This window comes from Trichogramma pretiosum, unplaced genomic scaffold (assembly GCF_000599845.2).
Source record: "Trichogramma pretiosum strain Unisexual culture from Peru unplaced genomic scaffold, Tpre_2.0 scaffold77, whole genome shotgun sequence".
Classification (NCBI taxonomy): domain Eukaryota; kingdom Metazoa; phylum Arthropoda; class Insecta; order Hymenoptera; family Trichogrammatidae; genus Trichogramma; species Trichogramma pretiosum.
In genome coordinates this window covers 211,706-232,723 of record NW_019641667.1, presented here as the reverse complement: position 1 = coordinate 232,723, position 21,018 = coordinate 211,706, and the positions used below count along the sequence as shown (strand labels likewise).

The window sequence follows — 21,018 nt, the reverse complement described above, 5'->3', positions numbered from 1 at the left end:
CGACAAGAGCCAAGTATCGAGCGAGTGCGACACCGAGTCTCTACTGCTGCTGGCTTGGCTGTGCTTACACACCTATATAACGGACGCACACACCTATTCGTATACGATGCAGGGGAGCCTAGCTATGCTGCTCTATTCGTCACACGTGTGCACACGCGTCTCGACGTTTTCACGCGCATCGATTTCTCGTTGCCGCACTGACTCTCCGCCGCCGACGCTGCTTCGCGCTGGCCGATTTCCACTTGTGTTATATAGACATATGCACCGATGCGCGCACATCGACTTTATGCAGCTTCGTCGTGTGCATCCCATCCCACCCACCTATATAACAACCCGAGGCCCGAGGCTCTTTGAATTTTCGAATCGATCGATTCGTATATATCGCGTAATTATGCTAATGGATGGGCGAGCACGCGCACGTGCGTAATATCATGGAGATTTTTATAAGAGATATTATTAAACCAGGGTGGAGGATCAGGATCGAATTTCACGGGGGTGCGCCGCGCGATGGCTTATCAAAATTATTATGCCACGGCGATCGGTATCGATTAGTAGAATCGCGAATAAAATCCGGACGATATTAACCAGTTCGAAATGTAACGCCTGTACGTGCATTACACAGTGGTCTTGGGTGCTCGTTCAAAAGCGCGCCAGTTCGCGTATCGATCGCGTTCGCATTTCGAAGAAGAAGTAGAAGAAGAAGAAGAAGAAGAAGAAGAAGGAAGGAGGAGAAAAAAAGAGAAGCCGTGTGTCCACACGATATTTTTTTATTTTTTTTTGAAAAGCGATAATTACCAAAGTACACCTGTACTCGATCTTACCGCTTACTTACAGGCCACTTGTGCTGTAGCCGTACCGAACTGTACAAACTTCGAAACGTTATACAGAATAAAAATTCCCGAAGTATATTTCATCGACGTGCCAAGCCGAAAGAGAAAAAAAAATTTTTTCCGGCAAAAAAAGGACTCTTTAAATTCCGCAAGCTTCCCCGCAACGGCTGCATGCATAACCGGAGCTTGCGCAAGCTCTCTCGCCGCGCGCGTTCGAAAATTGAATCGATCGCGCGTAGCTCTCCACCGAATTCGGAGAGAGAGAAAAATTGCCCAGGCATCTGGGAACTACACAAACGGGCAATATATATAGAGGTTGCGCGCGCGTCTATGTATGTACGTGTAAAAAAAAAAAAAAAAGGCGCTGGAAGTGCTGCTGCTGCCGCTGCGCCCGCTATATATGACGAGGAAGACTGCGCGGCGCGCGGCGTATAATATGCAGTCGATAGAGCTGTTTACAAACGACGAGCGTTGAAAAATCCTCGCTGCTCTGCTGCTATGTGTATGTATATCGTTCAGTAGCCGCTGCTGCTACTGCTACTGCCTCAGGTGGGTGGTTGGTCGGGTGGGTGGCAGGCACACACAGGCCGGAGAGGAAAATCGAACGCAGAGCCAGCCAGCCAACTCCTCTCCCCTCGCGCGTCCGGTGGGGCTCTGGCGGCCCTCTGCTGTGAGACTGCAGCGCGCTCGACATGCGCCGTAGCGGCGGGTCGCAGCAGACGCGCAAAAACTCGACTCGTCGTCGTCTATCTATCTATCTCTATACGCCGTCGTCGTCGCGCGTTTTCACTCGCGACGGGCGGCGCGCGCGTGTACGTACGTACGAATCCGATGGAAAAAGAGAGAGAAGCATAGGTACGTATAGTTGGCCGCATTGTGCAGCCGACGCAGCCTCGAGTCAGTACAAACACGATTCGGAGCTGCTCGCGAGGCGTTTTAGCCATAGTACGAGGAAGTTTAATGATAAACACGAGATTGTGTACAGTGTTAAGTGTTTACGACGAATACAGTGCGGGGGAGAGATCGATGAATGAGGCGCATAGGGGCCGATGGCCCGGTGAGTAGTGCAGTGTCGTCGAGACCGCGTGTCGTCGAGCAGTGACGAGAGTGTACGAAAAAAAATTTCGAAACGATGAGGGTTGGCAAGGAGTCGGTGCTACGAGGCCACGTCGGCAACCGTCTGCTGCTGCTCGACGAGGCATCATCATCATCCATGACATTGACGTGCAGCAGCAGCTGTAGCAGCAGCATCAGCAGTAGTATAGGCACCAGCAGCAGCTCATGCAGCAGCCGAAAGCTCCGCGGCGTGCTTGCAAGCTCGCGCGCTGGCTGCAGCCTGACGACTGTCGTGCAGCAGCAGCAGCATAGACGGGCATGAGGCCCCGTTTTTCTCACTCACCCCCTCACAGCAAAATACACAGGCCAACTGCAGCAACGGTGTCTTCCCTTAATGAAATGATAAACAAAACAAAATAAATAACTCAAGAGAGCTTCCCCCTTAAAAAAAATTTTCAATCGTGTGCCAAAACTCACAGACAGAGACGACTGTATTAAAAAAAATAAAAAAGAGATAAAGAGGAGTGGATATAGAAACAGTTAGATAGGCAGAGAGAGAGAGAGAGACGAAGGTTTAATAGGCTGGTGCGCGAGAGCGAGCGAGATTCAATTAACGCCGCAACGGATCGATCAGCATGGACTGCTGCAATTACATGCCTTACCAGCGCCAGCAGCACTATTACTCCCATCAGCATCATCATCATCATCATCATCCAGCAGCAGCAGCTCAGCCCTATCCGACGTATCAGCGTAATCAGCAACAAGCGTTGCAGCATCAGTACCCCCAGCAACAACAACAACAACAACAACTACAACAACATCAATTCAATCAGCAGCAACAGCAGCAGCTGCAACGTACGCAGCAGTACTGCTATGAAGCTGCCGCTTACTCGCCCTACGACCCCACGATGTCGTCGTCTGCGACGTCTGCGGAGCTTTGCGCCCCGAGATACGCCAGTCCCGCTGCGCCCTACGCAACCGGTTTGTTCTGCATATACTTGCTCTGTTTTTTTTTTGCTCGCACTCGGCTCTTCCTTCACCCTGCGTCTATTTTCTCTCCCTCTCGCTTGGTGTACACTATTTTTTGACCTTCGCACGCACTCCTCTCCGTTCACTTTCTGCGCAAACGTGTAATAAGCATATTATGGATTGACCGTAGCGGGCGCGCTCGCCCTCATACGCTTTTGCTCGTCTCTACGACTTTTATTTATTCGATATGTTTGTCCAGCAGCTTTTTTATCCGTATGTGTGTACGAGAACGAAAATCAGTGCGATAATCTTGATACCGAGCTACTTTTCTTTCGACTCCTTCGTCGCTCGCTAATTTTCATCAAAACATCCTGTGTGTGTGTGTGTGTGTGTGTGTGTGTGTGTGTGTGTGTGTGTGACGTCAGCAGCACGTGGCCTCTTGGAGCGTATATTATAAGCCGTATCTCTTTCCAGCGAGTAGACGCGCGATGTGTCCGTGTGCGATACGCATTTTCAAATCGGAGAATTCTCACGGATGAAAATCACCGTATGACTCTCAAAATGTCTTTTATTAACGAAAGAATCCAAATTTCAAAATATTTAAAGTAATTACCATCGCGATTCGAATTTATCCTCGAGAAAAGCCATTTCAAATAGTTACGTATAAATATCATTGACAAAAAAGTAGTGAAAAAAAAGAGAGAAAAAAAAAAGAATCGGAGTAACCTGCGGCATTGATTTTATCTGTCATAGCAGCAGCAGTAGCAGCAGTAGCAGTAGCACAGGCTACATAGCAGAAGCCCCATAAGTCATTCACACGGACTGAGAGAGGCGCGCGCTCGCTCCGCTTCATCCCTCGCATGCCGATCGATATCTGAATTCGAAATAACGTTGCATTCCTTTTTTTCTTCTCTTTTTCCTCGAAAACGTCAGCGCTAATATTTTTTTTGTTTTTTTTTTTGCTTTAAATTTATATCATTGTTCATTCGCTTTGAAATTATTTTGCCATTTCGCAATTGATAACGGAATTTAATTATGCGCACGCACTTGGATATCATTAGTTGGAAACTCTTCGTTACGCAAAATTTGCAGATTACGTGTACAATCCGAAAGAGGCTCGATTGCGCAAGGCGATGCGCGATCAAACTCGGTCAACAACAACGGCAGCAACAACGACAGCAGCAGCTACGGCAAACAATAATAATAATAATTCACCCTCGTCGCTGGGCGGCAGTTTGCTCGAGCAGCAGCAGCAGCAGCAGCAGCAACGGATGCAGACGTCCTCGCTGATGGTCCACAACAACGGAAACGGTAGTAGTAGCGGCGCGGCGATCAATCGATCCGGTCCATGGTTTCCAGCGGCGGCGGCGGCCGCCTCGTCGCAACCTTCCTCCAAGTCCGCTTACTCGCCAAAGGTATGTAACATTTTCGAATTTTCCCGCGCTCTACTCTATTTTTATAAATTATATACAATGCGTGAATTAATCGCTCAGCACCGGACGTCGACTCTCGATGCCAAATCGAAGGATGGCACGAGAAAGCAGCAGCAGCAGCAAGACTGCTCGAATCAGGGCTGCTACCCTGGCCAGGCCTACGCCGTCGACTATCATCCCGTGACGCTGGATGCGTCGTCGTCGGCGGCACACCAAGCAGCGACCCCTCCGGCGGATTACTGCTCGTATAATCCCGGTAATCTATCCTCCAAGTGGTATCCTTATCAGGTAAAAATAAAAAAAAAGTATATTTTTTTGTAAGTAGCTCGCTTCAGGCTGGCTAAAAATATATACTTATTCGTTTGAATTTTCCAGAATGGTGCCAGCAACAACAACAACAACAACGCCTATCACTCGCGAAACACGCTAATGTCCAAAATAAACGGCTATCAGCAGCAGCAACTGAGAGCCGCGCAGCAGCAGCAGCAAGGTGCTCACGCGATGCGACCTCTCGCTCACTCAGCCTGGGGTCAGTTCTGTAATATGCCTTATCGTGAGTCTCCTTTCAATTATTTTTCCCATTTTTCGTTATGAATTATTATTGATATGTATATACTTTTTTTCTAACAGAGCCGAACCAGAGTGTACTCGCTCGCGCCAACAGGCACATGTTCTATCTTCAAGAGCAGTACCATCAGCATCACCAGCAGCAACAGCATCAATATCAGCATCAACAGCAGCAACAGCATCGGCAATTGGACTACGCCGACGGCGCCGCACAGATGCAGTCGGCTTTCGAAGCCAAGATGCAGGACGAGTTGGCGCGACGGCTACACGCGACTCCACCTCAGGCAGATTCGCAGGTAAAGTCTCGAATTATTTACCTCGTTTCAATTTTTTTTCTTTCAACCAACGATCCATTGTCGTAACAGTCGAAAAATCCACTGGCCCAGCTGCAACTGAGCTGCAGCGGCATCGGCGACAGCTCTCCGAAATACTGTTCGAGCATAACCGGCGGCGGCAGCAGCAGCAGCTTGATCGAGGAGGCGCCGCGATGGAGCACACCGAGGCCCTCGTCGGTCTCCAGCTCGTCCTGCACGACGGACACTCTGTTCGAGCGCGAGGAAGCGCCGCTGCTACCGAGACAACCGGCCCGCTGCAGCAAGCCCCTGCCGGGCTTCCAGCAGGCCTTCGGCTCCACGGAGATCGGCAAGTTCTCGCGCTCCGAGCTGTTCGCCAGCCTGATCGAGGCGGCCGCCGCGGCCACGAGTACGGTGAGTACGATCAGCAGTCAGGGCGATTACGGCTCGAGCTCGTCGCCGGAGATGGACGACTCCTCGACGTCGTCCGCCTCGCAGCAGCAACAGCTTCATCAGGGCAGTGCGGGTTGGCACGCCGCTGCCGCCAGTCCGTACGCCGTCGGTGGCGAGATCTGAGCGCCTCGTACACGATAGCCGTCCGTTATAAAAGAAAAAAAAACATTATTACACTCAGTGTTGCGAATCGCGGAGTATAATCGCATATAGGTGTGTATAGATGTGCTCTTTTCTGCAAGTTATTGTGTGTGTATACGTACGTGCCACAGATCGAAGCGTCTCTTTTCCACCTTAATCGCATAATTGTTTTTATCGATCGCGTGGCCTCGATAATATACATATATTGAAAACAATGCCTCGAGCTCTGGCTCTCGACCCGAAGAGATAGATGCTCGAGGCGAGTGATTATGTTTGTGTGTCTGTGTGTAAGTGTGGCCAGCAGCTCGACTGTACAATACAGAGAGAGATCTATTATATTGACATTTAGAAAAAATTCTCCGATCGATCCGAGTGAAAAGAAGAAAAAAAAATTTTATCGTAATTTTATCATCCAACGAGTCTGTCATCCTTTTAATATTATATCTTCTGAACGAGAAAGAATTCATGTGATTTACGACGTTGGCTTTCGTTTAGCTTTTTTATATACAACACACTCACACACACACACACACACTCACACACACATACACACAAAAACAATACGTACGATTATTGTTTTTATCAGAAGAAATTATTGCAGCGCTGATCGATATCGATGTAATTTAAGTCGCTGCGCTGTGTTTCTGAATTCTGTGCCATATGTCGTGATCAACGTTTTAAATCAAAAGAAGGCTAATAATTGTACAAAGTTTAGGGCAACGTCTCATGGATATTTTAAATTAACACAACAAACAAATAATATATATATGATATATATGAATTATTAATATTTATATGAAATGAAAGTTTGATTCTTTTTAGAATTTTATTAAGGATAATAGTTACTGGTTATTTATATATAAAATAATATAAATTGACAATTCTGAAAAATATAATTCAGCTTCGTGAATATCGAGCTTCGATCCAGGCATATTTTACTTCCTTAAGTTCGAAGATAAATCAAACGTACTTTTTTTCTTAATAATGAAAATTCAACGTCCTGAGCGGAGTTGAAGATACGACGAATAGCGAATTGTTAGACAAGTTTCGAAGAAAAGGAAAACTTGATGAAAAATTTATCGAACCTCTTCCCTCTAACCAAAGTCTCTCCGCGATATAAAAAAAACTTACTACCTCGAATTCATTATCAAAATTGTGCCTTTGATAAACTGGACTAATACACGTGTTATTGTGTGCAAGATAATTTCAATTTCTAAAAAAATGATTCTGTACTTCTGAAGAAAAAAAAATACTGTTCAAATGCATTGTGCTTCCTTTGTTTATAGGAGAAAAAAAAAATTGTTGTGATATTTACATTATATGTTGTTTGATTGAAAACGATGATCGTCTAAATTATAGGGTTGAACAGCACAAAAGAAAAGCAGAGCTAATTAAATTTTTCAGATGACGTAAAAGTACCAATCGCTAAAATCAAATGTTATAGAATCATTAATATTTATATGAGAATCAAAAATTATTATTGTAGCATTTTAACAAAAACAATCGAAACGTTTTAAGAAAAGTATGATACTATACCCATTTAGTAGTGAGGTAATGACTAAGTTTATTATTGTTATAAAGTCTTATTGATATATATATTATATCATCACCAAAATGAATAGATATGTGATAACAGATATATTATTATTATGTATAATAAATAAAAAAGAATATTATTAATATGTGGACGATTCTCTACTGAATCAAATGACTCAAAATTTTGCTTCAACTAATGTAATGAACAAAATTTCGAAGCATTCGGTTAGACAAAGAATCATCCATATTAATTAAAATATATATAATATATACATATGCGTGTGTATGTAAATGTACACAACTTCAAAAAATTGCATATACGCATCAAAAAAAGAAAAAATGATCTAGTAAATTTTGCAAACCCTATATACAAAGAAACTGCTGTAATGGGTTGAACTTTAGTTATAACTTGAAATAGTAAGAAGACCAAAAAAATGTATAAAAATTTTATTTTATTCGAGGTACTTGATAAAGAAACGCCAAGTACCGATAGTCAACATTCAAATCAATTGACGTACGAAAAATTGTCTTGTTTTCTATCGAGCAAATAGTGATGTGATTTTTTTGATTCAAACACTGAATCGTTGCCACAACAGCAACAAACTCGAAAAACGTTTGAAATTAATCGGGCTTAAAAATAATCATGAGCAAATTACTATTCGCACGATTCGCGTGTAATATTTATGTGTTCGATAGTTAATAGCAAAAAACGTATTTACGTAATGCCGAGGTAGCCAAAGAAATGTGAATGACTGAGTCAGTGTCTGAATGGGTGTATAAAAAAATCTGTTGCGCGAGGTGGTTTGCACAAAACCAATGCGATTAAAAGAACGAAAAAGAAAACCAAAAGAACTTCTAACCTGATTCTTTTTTATCTATTATGGGACCAACGAAATTTTGTTCATATCCAAACGCTTGTGTTTTTCTACTACTCTACTAACTTCCAATTTTCCAAACTTTTTAAATCTTTTAAAATAAAAGTGCGCGTGATTCCACACGCGAGTTAATTAGAATTTCCACGAATTTTAAATACGATCTTTTCATCAATAAAAATTATCTCACTTCGAACGAGATTTCTTAGAAATCCTATACACGTCGATAGAGATCATAATAATGAAAATTCTTCATGACTGTACTTTATTATCTATATGAAAGTTCACTGAATTATTGGCAAAAATTTAAAGAACTACTATACAATATTCTGAAAAATTGAAGTACCTTCACTCACGTAAACCGAAAACGTCTGAAACGATATCAAAACTCTCACCCGACTACACGATAACTTGTGTTACACATATCATTAAAAAAAAAATTAATAATAAATATTCAATGAACGACTTGCGCATCGACGAACAAACCAAAAAAAATTAAAGTACATATTTTCGCGATGCGCGACAAAGTCCATTGAAAAAAATAATACTAATTGAAAAAAAAGTCGATCGAAACTGAGTAAAACGAAGGGAAAAAACGACGTTAACGAAGTATCGCGTGTTTTTGAGGGTGTGTAAAAAAAATGTTGACTCGCAGCGCCTCGACGATTTAATCGAAATAATAAAAATAACATTGAATCAAATGAATAAACGTTTGTAATTACACGATGTCTCGGTTATTACGACGACAAAGAAAATCACTCACTCGCCTCCTTTCCTATTCCAGCCCGGGTCCAGTCCGAACCTCTCCCTTCCCGATCTTTCTCGCAGATTCCGTCCGGAAAATCATCGAGGGATCGGTCTGAAGAGGCCGATGTCGCAGTGCTTCGACTCAGCGGCGGAGGATTTGGCATCGCAGCGCAAGTTGGTAAGTTGAAAATCGGAGTCGGAGGTATCGGAAATATAATTCGACACTTTTCGGCGATGTATATAGCGAAACGTGCAGACCAGAGACCAGAGACGGACTTGCTTGGCGCTAGCGTTGACGGCTCGAGAGCCGCCGCCGGCGCACTGCAGACATCGTTGTCGTCGCGCGACGGACTACTACGGCAGAGGCACAGGCACGAATGACGACGACGGCGACGATACGTGGCAGTCCGAGTGTTTGGACCTGAGAATGCCGTCGCGCAAAGACGCGGATAAGAATAATACGACGGACGATGGATACGCCGCTGAGATTTAATTATCGATTCTGTATTATAATTCATTAATTTTTTAATTATTATCTTGAAAATATTATCTTGAAAAGGTCTTTATGCGATGTCGAAAAATAAAAGGCCCAGGCGGGTTACAATGATACATAAAAAATTTCGTATCTCTTAATGTACGACGCACTCTACTCTGCTCTCATAACTTGGAAAGTATTAGTAAGAATGAAAAAAGAGAATCTGCTGCTGCTGCTGTTATCGCCATAAAAATGTCTGCCCGATTTCTGTTGTGTAGTATATTACACACACGGAAACATGTGGCTGTGGCGGCAATGTTGCACGCGACTTCCGGTTTTTACCTGCGTGCGTCTCCGTTATTAGGCATATACCCAAAGGCGGCATCGCTCCAATCGACGACTGTATAACTAAATGCGATCGTAAAAAGTCGTTTTATGGAGGCTGTATAAAGACACACACACCACTCGTGCGCGCCGAGAGCTTATGACAGGTACTCATCATCGGTAAATGCCGTATAGTATCACCAGCAGCAGGTCCGTGCGAGAGAGAGAGAGAGAGATATTGTGACGTTGTTGAGTGACGAAGGAAGAGAAATTTCGTTCGCATGACAAGTGCTCGAAATATTTTTACTGCATTTACCCAAATATTTACGTAAATTGTCTAGAGTAGCATAGGAGCACAATTAAAACTTGTCACCTGTACTATTTTATTACTCTCTTGCAGGTTACGCACTTTTTGCACGCAGGCTACTTTCAGAGGAAATTCTCGATTATTTTTCTAGAAATCGAAATTCTAGAAATTTTCGATTATATTTCAGGAAAAACTATAGGGTTACTTAGGATCATTTTGAGTTTCGTTTATCAATTTTAGAGTTGTAGACACGAAAATTAAAAATTCGCCCCTGAATAGTCAGACCCTTTCATTATATATTATAATTTTTCTCGGCCTCGGTCAAAACACGCGCAAAAGTATAAGCGACGAGCTACCGTTACGCACAAAAGGAAGAATTCGCCCATTAGATAAGAGAAACGTGTGTTGTTTAAAGTCGCGCCGCGCCGCTGCGAAAGTTGGGAAGTCGCAAACCACCGTCGGTCCGTCCGTCCGTCGGCTCTTCCGCATGCCATCTTTGTTCTTTTAATTATTATATGGCATTATAGTAATCGAACCGATCGGAATACGTTACGGTCGGATGTAGCAGTTTTATTGCGACATTATTACATTTAGCCGCCACCCAGCTCGATTTCGGTAAACGCTAATGAATACATATTACAAGTAGCGCCGCTGCTACTACCTGTTCGCTCGTAAAAATTCATACACGATGATCGGGCGCTCGACTCTTTATTGTATATATACGTACGTATCGACCTGTGCGATATGCTCTCGACCCGATCTTTCGTTTTGGTCAGAGACAAAAAATTTTATTTTCTCGCTAAAGTAACCCACGAGGCATAACCCGCGCAGCAGCAGCAACAACAGACCGCACACCGAACGAATTGGACGCGAGCGATCTCTTATCCTCGGAAAAAAAAAAGAAAAGGGGAAAAAAAGAAGCGGAGAGCGAGTGGACAAACACGTATACAGGACGGCTGCGCGGCCAGTGTTGATTTTTCTGTTTAACACCTCTCGTCGTCGTCGCCGCCGCCGCCGCCGCGGCAACCTACGTATGTACAAAACGCGAACAACAACTGTATACTCGGACGTGCGGTTCGGACGTTTGCATATCGAGTCTCTCGCTCGAGCCGCGAGTCGCGCTTGGAATGAATTTTATTTTTTTCTTTCCTCCTACCGCGAACAAAGAAAAAAAAAAGGAGTTTTCGATGCCTTCACGAAGCACATTTTCTTTTTACCGCTAAAAAAAACTGACTCTCGCGCGCGGACTCATCGCGATGGCACTCCTTTAAGGCCACACGGCATCGTGTACGATATGGTCGCGTTCTACCCTACGCATCTCTCGTATGGAAAGATCCGATGGTGAAATTGAACGAAAATTTTTTCTCGAAAAGTAAAAAATAAAAAAAAGAGGACCGATAGTAATTTCGTAGGCGAGAGAGAAATTTCGCTTTTAAGCGCGGCTCGCGCGAGCTTTGATCGCGACGGAAAAGAGACTAAGAGAGTAAAAGAACTGAAAATTTATGTGTTTTTCTGCTCCTAATGACGAGGCACACTTATGATAATGGTGTTTATGAGTTATTTCAATATACGTAATTATTAATTCATTCATTCATATATGTCGCTCGTGAAATAGAATATACATAGAAATGTGTTGATCGATACGACACGACTATTCATTAGTACGGTGTAATAAAAAAAAAAGACTGAATAAACACACGAAGAAAAAAATTAAAATATTAAATTCAAATCTTACAGCATTTTGAATCGTCGATGCAGAATATTGTAATGACGACGTTGCCACACACGTTATATACGAAATGTTTATACTATACAGTGCACATTTTTATTTTCTGACAAATCAATTTAATTAGTATGGATATGGGATCGAACGTACCTGTTGTTTTATGATGGTCAGCCATATAAATGTTTCAACAGGTTGTCTATTTATTTATTTATTTATTTTTCAGAATGACTCATATACAAGATTCGTATGATTCTCATGGAGATTTTATACGCATTTCCATGACATTCGTCACACTGTTGATATCATAGACCGTATATAAAATTCTTAGTTGGTATGAAAAAACTGCATTTTCGTAAAGCTAACTAAAAATTGTTTTGTTGCTGTAAGAAATAGTATTTTCACAATTTATAGAATTGGTCAAATTGTTTTTCAATCAACCGTCATTCAAAAAATCATGTCAAAAAAACAATTTTTTTAAGACTAAATGTTCTGTCGAATTAATAGCTAACAATTTTATATCAATCGAGTACTTTGCAGTATGCACAACGATATATTTTTCTGAAAAACATCCGCTATCGTCAAATTCAAACATTTATCACTACTCGTTGATAGTCGAGTACATGAAACAGTGGTCGAAACGTTATCTCAACGAAACGCGCACTTCTCTGACTTTTTGCTCATGCGAAATTTCGATGCACACTGTGCGCGACGACGACGACGACATCGGCACGAAAGCTGCGTGGAAAATCGGCGAAAAATCGTCTTCGCTTTTATCGCATAATCCGGAGAAGTAAAGCATAGATCGGCATCAGCAGCAGCAGCATGTGGCCGTTCGCGCAGAGTTCGATCGCTATACGCGAGTAACCCAGTGGGCGTGTCTCGCTCTCTCTCTGTGGCCGCCATTGGCCGTCGGCCCACCAGGCCCGAGACTCCAATAGCCGCAGCGCCGAGACTCCAATAGCCAATCAACGGGGACCGCCGGCGGGGGGACTCGTCTCTCGCGTCTCGCACCACACTGCCTCTCTGGCCTCTAATGAGAAAAACAATTAGTCGCGTCGCGCGAGTCGACCTTCCTATATGAGTCGCAGCTGCTAACAACGCTACAAGTGCGGAGAGCTCAGCCCCCCGGTCCAGCAGCAGCAACAGCAGAGAGAGCTTCGCGCCTCGACGAGCCGCGATCTTGTGCTAGTGTGAAATATCGCGCCCTGGTGTTACGAGCCAGTTTCTCTCTCTCTCTCTCGCTCGCACACTATTCTATTTAGTATATACGTCGCAACAACAAGCGATACCTTTGTGCTGTGTTATAACGCGTGAATATTTGTGTATGTGTCTCTATGTGTAAAATTGTGTGCGAAAAGGCGATTATCGCGGAATTAGTGCGTCGTCTTCGTCGGGCTTCCATATATATAGAGGAGTGCATCGATCGAATATACATATATAAGGCCGAAAAAACTCGTCGCCTCGCGAGATTATGCAGCATCGGCAGCAGCCGCAGCGGTGGACGCCAAACCGATGCGCGTCTCGTTCATTCCTTTGCGACTGCACTATTATTTCTCTCCTGGCTCTATAATCCAGCAGCAGCAGCAGCCACAGCGAAATTATTATGCTCCGCTCGTACCATTGATGCTCCGATTTGTCATCGTCTATTACTTAATCCCGGTAATAACAGATCTCATAATTGATTCCTACGAGAGCAACAGCGGAAGCGCAAAACAGCGCAACAAATTCACGATGCAAACGGTGGCATCGTCGACGTCGTCCAGCTCGTCGGTGGCAGCTGGCGGCAGTGACAGTTCGCGGCGGGAAAAGTCGTCTACGTCGTCGCCGTTGGACGTCGAGCAGCAGCAGCTCGTCGTGGATTATCGCGCGATCAACGACACGCAGAAGCAGCAGTACGACGCCGACAACTGTTCCTCCGCCTCCGCGAGTAGTAGCGGCATCAGTGGTCTCTCGCTGGCGCTGGAGGATCGCGATCTCTGGATGAGATTTCAATGCATCACCAACGAAATGATCGTGACGAAGAACGGCAGGTTTGTATTTGTACTCGAGTGTGTGTAGTAATCGCCACGACAGACGACAGGTTGTTGTTGTCGGGGAATTAAAATTTGCCCAAGATTTTTGTTTTCGTCGAGCGGACCGATGTATATATTACAGCGTATTCCAGTGCGACTCGTATTATTTCTGCGTCACGTGCATTACCGAGCTCGTACAATACGGCTAATGTATATCTTGATCGCAGTCGATAATTATAACGCGCACTCGACCCGCGTATTATAACGCCGAATAACCATTATAATATGCACCGAGTGATAAAATTTACAACGTCAACTCGGCTCGCGCGGCTTACATCAAAAGACTCATTTATATATACGCCGTGCTGCTGGTCTTCCTCTTGTAGTGTTGCGCGTGGTGCACAGCTCAACTCTGTGCCGCGCCATTGCTACAAATTCATAAAACTTTAATATGTATCTCTCTCGCTCGCTTGAAATTCGAGAACTCTTATATATCTTTCAAATGCGCGTATATTATACGGAGAGAGAACGAGTTTTTATTTACTTTCGTTATGATGGGTTTTGATTTAATTCCTTCATTTTTTTTTTACGAGTTCACTTTTTATGAATCCATTAAATCGAAAAAGAAAGCGAGCAACCTGCTGCAAAGCAAACAGCAGTTTTGAGTTGAGCTCTATATCATAGCATTGCAGACAAGTTCAATAGAAAGGCCATTACAAGAACCGTGATATATCATTAGTAGTTTTATTGTTTGATGTATATACCAGGAGCCACTTCATACGTAATGCAATATATGGCTTTTCAATGAAGTCAATCGAAATCGATAGTAATAATTGTACAAAATATTTCGATTTATCACCATCGTAAATCAGAGCTATAATTAAGTACTATGATCAAAACCGATGGAAACCGGAATTTTCTTATCGCTTGCATAATTGAATTATGATATTTTTTCCGAAAAATTATCTACGAATTATCGAAGATAATCAACCTGTACGTTGCCTTTTATCAACAGGCGTATGTTTCCGGTGGTCAAGGTGGTGGCACGGGGCCTGGAGTCCGCGGCCATGTACACCCTACTCCTGGAATTCGTTCAGATCGATCCTCACAGGTAATAAACGACTATATGCTTCCGAATCGTGTACATCGACGTCGTTGTCGTTGTTTTTTGTGACACCCGTATATATAACACGATTTTCCGCCTCTCGTCACGCGCTGTAGGTGGAAGTACGTGAACGGCGAGTGGGTGCCCGGCGGCAAGGCCGAGGTGGCGCCGCCCAATCCCATCTACATACACCCGGAGAGCCCGAACTTCGGCGCGCACTGGATGAAGGAGCCCGTCTCCTTCGCCAAGGTCAAGCTCACCAACAAGTCCAACGGCAACGGCCAGATAATGCTCAACTCGCTGCACAAGTACGAGCCGCGCGTCCACCTGGTGCGAGTAGGCAACGAGGAGCAGAGGACCGTCAGTATATTACACATAGACAGTGCGTGCATCTCGTAACGACGCAATAACATGATTGATCTTTATTCGTTCGCAGGTCCTCACGTATCGATTTCCGGAGACGCAGTTCATCGCCGTTACGGCCTATCAGAACGAGGAGGTGACCAGTCTGAAGATCAAGTACAATCCGTTTGCCAAGGCGTTCTTGGACGCGAAAGAGAGGCCGACGGACTCGCAGCCGTATGCACAATGTACGTAATATATAAGTCGTTCCTCCTTGTTGTTTGTATTTTTATTACTCATGGATCATTTATATATATCGTCACGAAACTCAAAGGCAAAACGGTGCCAAGTTTCTATTTCATAACGTAGCCTCGTTTTTGACTCTGAGTTTATTAAGATATCTCTCTGCTTCGGGATGATATCATTTATGAACGACCTATATAGCATACGCAATAAGACAAAATAAAAAAATACTATAAAAAAATTACAAGCAGATATACTTGCCAATAAACAACAAATTTAAAGATAAAACTTTTTTTCAACAGCTTTTAAAATAAAATTTTTCATATAAAAGTAAACTAACAATTATAAGCATTTTTTATAAAATATTGATTGACTTAATTTCATAAAAATATTTCTTGGAATAAAATTCATAGCTGCTCAACTGAAAGTTTACCTTGTACTCATACCGGATTCCATGTATTTTCCAATTATTTGCTTATTTCCATTAAAAATGATTTATTTATTTTTTTTTTTTTCACCTTTCTCTGGCTCACTGTGGTTTTTTTTTATCGTTCAGATCCCGGGCCTTGGTTCATGCAGCATCAGAGCGCTGGCCTCGGCTACGACTACCAGGCGAGTCTCGCAGCTGCCCAGAGCCAGGCGTCGATGGTCACGGCCAATCTTTCCTCGTCCTCCTCGTCCTCCTCCCCCGTCGTCAGTGTATCCGCGGCGTCGAGCGGCCACCCGAGGACAAGCGGCAGCTGCAGGTCAGCGCCCTACTCGCTGCGCCACCACCACAAACACATGACGACACAGGAGGAGCAACAGCAGCAGCAGAACGAGCATCAGTACAGTCCGGTGGCTCTGCTGCACTCGAGCCCCTACGCCAGCAGTTGGTCCTCGAGAAGCCCCGAGAATCAACAGCAGCAGCAACAGCAGCAACACTCACCTCCGCAACACTTGACACCGTTGACGCCATCGATCGGCACCGCCTCGAGTCAAGACTGGCCCTCGTCGCCCAATTCCCCGGCGGCGACCTCGCCCTATCATCATCACCATCACGCCCAGCAGCACCACCATCAGCGGAGCATCGTCAGCAGCAACAACAATTTGTCGCCGCCGATGCTGCCGACGACGCCTCTGTACGCCTCCGCCGCGGCGGCGGTGTCCTCGTCGCTGCAAGAGGCTGCCGCCCAATTGGAGCCGCATCAGCAGGTGGCGGCACCCCCGAGCTGGATGCACCCGAGTCTGAGCGAGCAGATTCACCATCAGCAGCAGCAGTCGTACTTGAATCTCAATTTGCATCTGCATCATCAGATATCGTACACAGTCAGTACTCGTAGCGACAACGACGCATCTAGACCCATTGAAAATGTTCATGATAACGTTTTTTATTCTGTCCCGAAGAACGGCTCGAATCTGCAGCAATCCGTGCACCCGCAGGAGTCACCGATAAGTCAGGATTACTCCGACTATCAACTGCATCATCATCATCATCATCATCATCACGAGGCAGCGGCCGCCCACCATCATCATCATCTGCAGATGCAGCATCAGCAGCTGAATCATCATCATCTCCATCACGCCCAAACTCACGGCGACGACGCCGAATCGACCAGTCCGTACGACTCCAAAGACTCGATTCAGCACCATCGGCAGCAGCAGCAGCAGCAGCTGACGGTGTCGAGCTACGAGTCCCAGCAACAAACGACCGCCGCCGACGAGGCCGCCGTCAGAGCTGAGCACATGGTGGGTCGGTCATTCGAATTTAGCCCCATTTTTTGCGCACTCTAAAAACTTTGTAACACGCAATTATAATGTAGGATGGGCGTAGATTTATAACGACTAGTAACGCGTTGGATGATATTCAGCAGCAGCAGCAGCAGCCGCAGACTAGATCGGACGAGGAAGATCAGCGACAGCAAGGCTGGACACCGCTGACGCCGCCTCCGGCATCGCAAACCACGGCTATTTGACGGCAGAGTAACATGAAAGATGATTATCTTTATTCCTATAAGCGCTGTCAACTCTTCATGTTCGTTTGCTATCTTAATGCGCTAATTTATTGTAGATATGTTGTATGTTAAGCCACATGAAGTATTTATGAAAAATTAAATAGTCTTTAACTTTTTCATACTAAAACTCATGTATAAATTTCCAATGGTGAGATGAACCATTGACTCATTGTATTTTTGCGAAAAAATAGATGCTCTTAATTATGCTTTGTTGAAAATTATATATAGTTTTAGCTGCAGCATCGCAAAATTACGGAATGAAATTCACGATTTCCGTAGAATATTTTAAACTTGATTATAAGATTGTTATTTTTAAATAAAAAATAGGTAGGATTTTCTGACGATTTAATGCGTACAATTTAGTGCCTCGCGCGAGGCAGCAAATCAAGCATGAAATCCGACGAAAAATTCAAATGATTTTTAAGTTCGAATTAAAAAATTGCGTAAAAATTATTTTCTATTGTTTAAGACAATGATATTTTAATTATAAAATGAAATTACATTAAATTCGAAAAGAAAAATCGATGTTACAATTTTATTGTAACATGTTTTGCATGAATGTAAATAACCAAAATTAGTATTCGTAAAACTTTGGTTAAAATACCCTATGAAATAAAAAGATGTCTATCGATTAGTTATGCATTAAAATGATCATTCAATTGTAAATAGCATAAAAGAATGAAATTTTTTTTTACAGTTTGGAATTATGAACGTTTTGTGTAAAACTTTCAAACTCAAATTTCGATGTGTAAACTTTTTTAAAGAATAAATGAATAATTATTGTCAATTTTTCGCTAAAAATTTTTCCAAGTTAGAAATGTCAACACTAATAATGAACTTATGACCACTGATAACAACAATAATAATAGCGTCAAATTTACTCTGAATTAATACTATCTCCAGGGATTGTGAATAATAAACCTACGAATAATAAATGATTATAAACTATACATAAACCTTTTGTTATAAACTATTTTAAAATATTTAAAACTATTTAAGAATTTAATTATTAATTTACTCATTTGTTTCGATGCTTATGGGAAAATATGTAGATGGTATGAGTATATTAATAGTTAAGCAATTAATATATATTATTTTCATAATTAAATTATAATGATTTTGCATAAAAAAATTATTAACCCAGTAAGTCCCAAGAGGACGTTTTTTCAACGCTTTATTCGGCCCATGTAATTTTATTGAAAATGGGGTCATATAAATATGCGAGTAACTAATTCTAATGTAAAATTTAATGCCCTTTCGGAATTTGATATCAGATTTATGAAAAAATGATTAGGTCAAAAGTTAAACTTGATTTTGAGAAAAAAAACGTGATTTTGAAAACAATTTTTTTTTATTTTTCGAATTTCCTAATTTGAAATATCAGGGGTTTTGTGCCAATATCCTCCTCGATATCTCGATATCTAAACTAAAAGTTAGTGGGGTTCCGATTGAAAAAATTAATGTTTAAACACAAAAAATGGCGGTTGAAACACAAAAAAGTAAATGAAAACTTCTAGAATTTTTCTCAAGAAACAATTTATAACAAAAAAGCTACATTGTGGTCACTTTTACTTTTGAATCATTCTACTATAATCTAGGAATTATTTGAATATTTGTGATTTTTCATGAATTTCGAAAAAACGCTAAAATGTCCAACTTTGGGTCTCTGAAAGAGTGTCATAGAAGGTCCCAATTTTTTTAAAAATTTTGGGACAAATCCGACATCGCAAACAACAAGTTTTTCATATTTGCGAAAAAAAATTTTTCTGGTCATTCGACTTCACAGATAATCGACCATATTCTTTTGCAAAATCCGTTCAATATGGCAAGATAAAGCAGAATATTAGTAACTTTATTATTTATAATATTGCATAATGCATCGATTCTTGTTTGTAAAATAAAATGCTTCTTCTTCTAAGCGTACACATTATCACGCGCGATTGAGATCTGATTCGCCTCGGACACGGGACATATATTTAGCCCACCACTTTTTAAAGAGAAACAGAAATCATGGAAAAATGAGTTACTGGCTGTGTAAGTATTACTTGTCCCACTCATACACCAGGCATGCATGACTGAGTAGAAAGTATACAAAATGTTGGTTTTGACTAATTTCAATAGATATTCGTAAAATCGTCCCAAATAGCATTGCTGTAGGCTTGTATTTACTCGTAGGTACACTACATATTCAGCTGCTCATTTTTTAAGGAAATAATTCCGTAGTACAACCAATCAAAATGTTTATGAATTACTTACGCTATTCAGCCCATCACTCTTTCAAGAGGAGAAACATGAAAACGTCGAAATAGTGAGTTGCGCAAATCTCAGTCGTATATCACATTAATGTAACCAATCTATATAAGGCAATCATGATCGAAGAGGTGGTGTACGAAATTTCGATTTTGACTCTTCTCAATAAGCGTGAAAAATGTCAAAATGATCTTGACTACCGACGGGGGACTTGATCGTACCGCACACATTGAATTCAGCCTCTCACTTTTTCAAGCGAGACGGGATCGAAGTGACACCCGACACCAAAATCATCAGGCGAGCATAATTGAAGAGGAGGTCTACAAAATTTTGGTTTTGACATGTTTCAATAGGCTTTATAGAGAGGATTGCTTAGAGCTACCCTACAACCAATCAGAACAGTTGAAATAGTAGACAACGATTTTCATAGGCTACGAAGTTTGTATGGCTATATTAGTGCGAGCTGCGTCGCGGCCGTTTAATCTCCGATATTCGTAGGCAAGTATAATCGATGAGAAAGTGTACGAAGTTTCCATTTTGACTAATCTCAATTTCGGTAAGCATACAGCGAAATTCTCTAAAGAACGTGGATGTGCACAAAATTTTACTCGTATCGTACATGCACTACAGATCATTTTTCAAGCTGACCAGTTTAAACTTCAATAAAAAAATAAGGAATCGTCGCCGAGTTAGAATTTTAAACTTGATCGAATATTGTATAATGTATAATTGTAAACAATATCATAGTAAACAATTTTGACATAGCTTCTCGACACACTCATCGCATTTATAGTGAAAATAAGTTAGTTTGAATTTTGTCTTTCCCGATCAAACAATACATAATACCGAAAGATAAATTTTTACTCACTTAATTTTCGTGACACTAAATAGAAGAATCCAAAGTACAATTTAAGCACCGAAATGGATAAAAGTGAGTAGAAATCCATGGAAGTAGTCTCTGACGATCAGAAACATTCTTGGGATATTTGTCCGGAAATATTTACAATAAAATCAAATATGATTTTACACCTATACACTGTTCACAGTGAACAAGAAAAATACGCGTGTGACAGATGCGAGAAGAAATTTGTGATGAAATCGTGTTTGATTATGCACCAAAAATTGGTACACAGAAATCGCGAGGATTTCAAGAGTAACAAATGCGAAAAAACATTTGAAAATGAATCAAATTTACTCACGCACAAAAACATATATCACGAAGTTTTCAAAAATTACTCATGCGAAATGTGTGCGAAGAGATTTGATACTATACAAAGTTTAATCTTGCATATAAAAACAGACCACGAAGGTAGCGAAGATTACGCATGTGATAAGTGCGAGAA

At 42.2% G+C, this 21,018-nt stretch overlaps 2 protein-coding genes across 3 annotated transcripts; both read left to right on the top strand.

Moving 5' to 3' along the window:
* Positions 1-1,610: 1,610 nt before the first annotated feature.
* Positions 1,611-6,547, top strand: LOC106648668 (GATA zinc finger domain-containing protein 10-like). Its single transcript, XM_014365740.1, has 6 exons — positions 1,611-2,867; positions 3,948-4,270; positions 4,349-4,576; positions 4,664-4,841; positions 4,919-5,151; positions 5,221-6,547. The coding sequence occupies exons 1-6, from the start codon at positions 2,522-2,524 to the stop codon at positions 5,722-5,724; spliced, it is 1,812 nt and encodes a 603-aa protein (XP_014221226.1). The 5' UTR covers positions 1,611-2,521; the 3' UTR covers positions 5,725-6,547.
* Positions 6,548-12,768: 6,221 nt separating this feature from the next.
* LOC106648535 (T-box transcription factor TBX5-A) lies at positions 12,769-17,706 on the top strand. 2 transcript variants are annotated; one of them, XM_014365480.2, is made up of 7 exons: positions 12,769-13,759; positions 14,757-14,852; positions 14,963-15,206; positions 15,283-15,436; positions 15,988-16,739; positions 16,818-17,159; positions 17,234-17,706. In XM_014365480.2, exons 1-7 carry the CDS (start codon positions 13,242-13,244, stop codon positions 17,384-17,386), a joined length of 2,259 nt encoding a protein of 752 aa, XP_014220966.1. In that variant the 5' UTR covers positions 12,769-13,241; the 3' UTR covers positions 17,387-17,706. The 2 variants fall into 2 exon arrangements, with proteins under 2 accessions (XP_014220966.1, XP_014220965.1); XM_014365479.2 differs by having other exon boundaries at positions 15,988-17,159.
* The last annotated feature ends 3,312 nt before the right edge of the window (positions 17,707-21,018 follow it).